General features: G+C 33.5%; 1 protein-coding gene across 3 annotated transcripts in view; it reads right to left on the bottom strand.

Annotated features, from left to right (window-relative positions):
- Positions 1-1344: 1344 nt before the first annotated feature.
- LOC131051153 (uncharacterized) overlaps positions 1345-6000 on the bottom strand; it is a 69031-nt gene continuing 64375 nt past the window's right edge. For 2 of the 3 annotated variants that reach the window (XM_057985565.2, XM_057985540.2), the window contains one exon: positions 1345-1815. In XM_057985565.2, the coding sequence (XP_057841548.2) occupies positions 1733-1815 (83 nt within the window). In that variant the 3' untranslated portion in view covers positions 1345-1732. The remainder of the gene's footprint in view (positions 1816-6000) is intronic. The other variant, XR_009107088.2, reaches the window with a different exon arrangement.

Raw genomic sequence — 6000 nt, 5'->3', positions numbered from 1 at the left:
AACTTCTATATTCCATTTATCTTTATGCTATTCCGCTAAGAAATCTAATCTTCCAATATAAAGATCTTATCTCACATAAGAGATGACTTGAAAGATAAGTCTAAATCGTTAGATTTATGAATAGGCCACGATGGTATATCTAAGTGATGTATTAGATGTTGGATCAATGAGTGCACCAAAATAATCAAATAATATGCGGGAATTATACATCCAAGACATTGACCCAAAATGGCATAAAAATGGAGCAAAAATGTGTTTGGGTATGCACTTTTCTAGGCTACAAGTTTATATAGTTAACGAACATTTTAATGATAGTTAAGAATACAATGAATAATAATATTGTTTGAAACTTTAATTCATTATTATGAATTGAAGTTCTATGTTCTTCCTTTTTAGTCTACATTTGTATCTGCATGATAGGTCCTTAAGTTTTATTTTGGTGATTCAACTGGGAGCACCTGGTGGTTGCTTATAAAAGAGATTGCGGTTGTGATAGTTTGCGACTTGGATAGCTTCCATGTTATCAAACTTCTTGTACCAAAAAATGGGTAAGAAAATCACATGCATGGGGTGGTTAGGGAGTCCATGGTTTAAATTAATTCACACTTCAATAAATTTATTAGACAGCCAACAGATATTTGATTTTTGGGGTTGTTGAAGACATTTATATTACTTTGAAAACTAACTAATCATCAAGCAAAGAAAATGATTAAGAAATTATCTTGGCAGAAATGTCTGGATATCCTTCTAGAGTTCATAGCATAATAGGTTCTTCCTTCTATTGTAAGCAAAATGGGTGCTGCCTAACACTCAAGTCTTTGCTTAATTTGTATTGTGCTTAGCTTCCCTCTTTGCTACACCTACTTGCATAATAAATGCAAAGGTAATTTGTCAAGGATATCCTTACGATGACAGCTAGAACATTATCATCCTGACAAATTATTTTGCTCTTTTGATGTTTTAACTAGCCTTGTAAAGTTGGTCCACAAATTCCTCTGTTCGGGTTTGTCTGATAATTATTTGTTTGTGTTTTATCTCAAGTCCTAGATATCTTTTCACACCCATCAAACTTGAAAGGATAAATACCAACACATTTTGTTTATTAATTTAATTTATCACAGCATCTCAATGTAATGAATCTACAGATCATAATGCCAATATGTAAACCTATATTTTTACTTGTTTCAATTAAAAATGTGATTTTAAAGATTTTTTTTGTGAGCTACATATCAATATTACAATGTGCAGGTAATCTTAATGCTTGAATGAACGACTTCTACAATTGACTGCCTGCAACACTTACGTATTTTTGAACGGCAATAAATTTGTCACTGCACATCAACAGCAAAAGGAATTATTGTTTATGACATGACACTGGCTTCGAGCTATTTAAGAAGAAAGAAAAATTGTCTGCCTGCAATGCTTAGGCATTTTTGAAGGGCAATAAATTTGTCGTGCACATCAACAGTGAAAAGGAATTATCGTTTATGACATTACATTGGCTTCAAGCTATTTAAGAAGAAAGAAAATGTATGTTACATTTATCAAATAGGGTCCCAGATTTACATTATAATATCAATATCTGGAAAGCCAAACGCAAAGATAAGGAAAGTACAGTGCTGAAACCTCATTATTCTTTCAGCTTACCATTTTAAGCATGCAAACACCATGCTATCCCTGATCACTTATCAAATAGAAGGAATTGTACTCATTTGCATCCGTCGTGGTGAGTTCATAACTTTCCCTCAGTAACTAACTCTTCCAGGTATCGCCAGCCTTGAGCTGTAATCGGCATCAAGTGCATCCCAGACACCTCTAGATATAACACCATTCAACCATTTCAGATTTAGTACATTCCTATATTGCATTCATGATTGGATAGTTTGAAAATAATATGACCTAAATGGAAAGGAAAGGCATACAACTAGATTGAAGCCTGTAATGGAAGAAGAAAGCAGTGAATTTAATAGATTTTAGTTCACTAAAGAACTTCTATAGAATATCAGAAAACCTAAGCCAAAGTTATCAATGTAAGGAAGAAAACTATTAGGAAAAAAATTAACTTAAGAGCTCATAATTATAGCAAAAAAAATTTCTGATTCTTTAATAGATTGGTTTCATGATTAAACGATAAACATATATTATATATACTAGCAACACCTGCTGTCAAATGGCATGTTTTTTAACACAAATAATTTGCGAATGCCATTTTAAGTGTGCATGTCAATCATACAGATAAACATGCCAAAAAAATTGAACTTTTAGCTGATTACTCAAGGAAACACAAGGTTGCAATAAGTTCCTGCTGTTTTAAAACTTAAGGTATTCAGTTTTACAAGTAAAGTTATTGGTAGCTTTTAACAAAGCTTCAGAATAAAACTTTGAAACCAATAGATGAAATAATACGCTAATGTTTATATTTTATAAAATCACACTGTAACTGCCACTGATTTGATTACATTAATATAATACAATACAGCCATACCACAAGAACTATGCTGAAATTCTGTGCTTAAATTCAATCTCTGAATATCATAGATGATACTGATAGTATATTTTTTGTACAAAATCAAAATTAAAAAGTATTCTGATCCAGATATTGTACTATTTGCCATCTCTAAAAGGTTTATCAGTGGCTGTATTAGTATATAATGGTCTCTATTGCTGATGATGATGCAATATCAAAAATGGCTAAGATAGACACCAAACATGTAAGGATCTATAGTGAATTAAAATTTGATTCATAATTTAAAGATGCAAATCAGTATTCTAATATGTTTACTAGTGGCTGTATATAACTGATGCAATATCAAAAATGGCTAAGATAGACAACAAACATGTAAGGATCTATTGTGAAATAGACTTTGATTTGTAATTAAAAAATGCAAATTAGTATTGCATTTACTCTTAAATTTGATGCAGGTAAAGTTGTGACATCAAAGGAAGGACTACCAAACCACATAGCAATAACGAGGCAAACTAAAAATATTATATTCATGGAATTTCAGTCCCCTATAACTCTTTCCAATCTGTTTCTTCCAACGAAGCACATTTATCTAGTTTATGATCTGGTAGATCATGTGCCCTCTTCTTACAATAAAAAATTACATGTCCTAATTCATTAAAATATAAGCATTTTATTTTTCCTTTTGAAGGAACATTCTTAGACTTGCATTTACCCTTTCTTTAAAGTGAACTTGCTTTGTTACGTACATATAAATTTTCTTTGGATTCTAAGTGTTCAACATGGTTAAGTAGAGTAGAGATTACTCCTTCCAAAGTAATGTTTACCTTAATGTAAACACCACACCAGACATTCTTAAGCAAACTAATCAAAAGTATTTCTTTGGCATCGCTAACTGATTTAGGAAAGAGTGAAACTAACTTATATGATCTGCCATTTTTGCAACTTTATCCAACTTCAATCCATACAATCTATGATTCAATGTTGTCTCGGCACTTTCTTCTTCAGGTCGGGAGCTTGTTTAAGGAGTCCCAAATATCTTTTGCAGGCTTCATGAAATCTACATTGTGTGAGTACGCTTTTGACTAGTTGAGGCCAAAATTCCCCACGCTTTTTGATTTTTGACAATCTACTTGGCAAGTTCATTCACATCAATTGGAGAGATTGAGGTAGGTTTGACAATATCCCAAAGATCCTTTTCTATCAAGTGGAACTGCACCTGTTTTTGCCATGTATGCAAGTCTCTACCTTCGAATTTCTCAAAGAAAACTTAATTTATCCATGACTACAAATTAATTTGAACATATACACCTAGAAAAACTACCTCCTACAACTGTCTCTCCTGAACACTTCTGAAATCTTTATTTGACTTCATAAAAAGGACAACATTACAAGCAGTGACACAAAAAAATTTAGGAGAATGATACTGCTGCTTATTAGGTGCATTTTCTTGACGACGACTTGGGTACCTTTTGAAATTACAAATCTTGCCAACTATCCTTTCAAATGAACACAACCTGTTGTAGCCAAATACTCTCTTCATGAAACTCACTTGTTAAGGTAATATAAACTGTTATTTGGAAATTGAATTTGTGATATTCTTTGACATCCAACCACGAGATATTTCTTTGCCAGCTACTCCTATAGGCAATCTAAGTGAAGAAATGTCAATACATTCAACAGATTACTCATCAGATGCACCTATCGAGAGCCTTGATGCCTTCTCTCCACCTTACTCGTCTCCTTAACTTGCCTCATGCCACCCCAACATTATGTCTCGAAAAGCTGTATAGCCCTTAGGATGCACCAATCATCCATTGCAATGTATTTATAATGTACGAAGGGTATTGATATCTTGGTGCATCCTAAGGGCTGGATAGCTGTTTCCTTATGTCTCTACTATGATGTACAGGAGCAACTTTGAGTCGCTGAATTATTGAGTATGTCTTTGTGTTGCTCATGGTTCAGAAACAATTCCAAGAAGACAATGCCCAGGCATGCATTCACTCTAAACTAGACACCACTATTGCAAATTATTTTAGAGAAATGTTTAGACAGAAATTTCAAACAACGAAGAATAAAGATATGGTCATGCAAGAAAATAGCATGGATCTGATAGAGCCTGATCTAAGCTTGGTGTTTACAAAATGCATGTGTGTCATCGACTTCATAGCCTATGCAATGCCTCCATAGATTGCACCAGCCAAAATATCAACAAATCCAATGCCTGTGAGAACTCTATGTTATGCAGATGCTACAAAACGGAGGCAACCTCGACATCTCTGATACCGTGATATTTTTTGGAACAGCACAAAAATAATATTGATTGAGTAATCACGTTGTTCAACCATTTGAAACAATACATATATAAAGGACTTAAACCCACCTCTCCACCAGTTCTACCTAATTCTAGACTTAGCAAGTTGTTAAAACTTGTAAGAAGTAATAAAATGAGCACTAACAATAGATTCCCTAACACATACATGGCCACAACTTCTTTCCCTGACCCTAGGAATAAATGTTTCATAGACACCTTTGCCCAACGTTTGATTCTTGGCAGCTCCAATTTAATCTGGTTATGCAATTCAAACTCAAGATCTAATCTATTGACTTTTTCTTTCACCAAACATTTTGCACCTTTAGTTTGGAACCTTCAATCCCATGTACCCTAGGATAGTTATTGATCTTCATTCCCAAACACATAACAACATCTCACATATTTAGGACCTCGTACTTTGAACATTGGACACTTTGCAATTTCCAACACATTGGTTGGGACATGGGGTGATGGAGAACAATACTTAAGCAGACTTGACCAAGGGAGACCCATTAAAAATTATCTCAAATCGATTATAAATGGACAAAATAATCCCAAATGCACAAAGGAGGACCAAGATTCAAACACAATTGGACACAATCAAACTGGGTGCCAATAGGAACAATAGAACTAGAAATACTAGCCATTCTATATGAATATAAATTTATTAAAAAAAACATTATAAACCTACACCACATTAACTTATGCAAAACAAAAAAATACAACATTATAACCCCTACATTATGTATAAAAGGTTTGAAAAAATAATCAAAAAAATTCTAAGAAAAACTAAAAAATCTTGGAAAAATTACTAAATTCACTCACCTTTGATAGATAAATCTTCCCCATGCAATTACTTCTCTCTTGTAGGTGAAGATCTTTCTCTACCACAGCTTTCACCTTCAAAGAAAAATGCAATAACATTTTAAAATCAACAATCACTCCTTAAAAGGGAAAAAAAATGTTTTAGTCATTTCTCCTTGTGAAATGAGGCAAAAGAAGTGAAGCCTCACTTAAAGGCGAAATTAGGGTAAGCAAGAACTTTTTTGTTTTTAAAAATGTGAAATTAAATGTATTTGATACACTTGGGTTAACTCAAAACCACACTAGGTTCCCCCCAGGGACCTTGTGGATCCACGTGCCCACAATGCCTATAATGCCCCAAAGTCTAAGTATGAGAGCGTCTGGGTCACTTCTAGCTCCAGGTCTGATTTAAAAC

Source organism: Cryptomeria japonica, chromosome 2 (assembly GCF_030272615.1).
Source record: "Cryptomeria japonica chromosome 2, Sugi_1.0, whole genome shotgun sequence".
Taxonomy (NCBI): Eukaryota; Viridiplantae; Streptophyta; class Pinopsida; order Cupressales; family Cupressaceae; genus Cryptomeria; species Cryptomeria japonica.
This window is presented reverse-complemented; position numbering and strand designations above follow the sequence as displayed.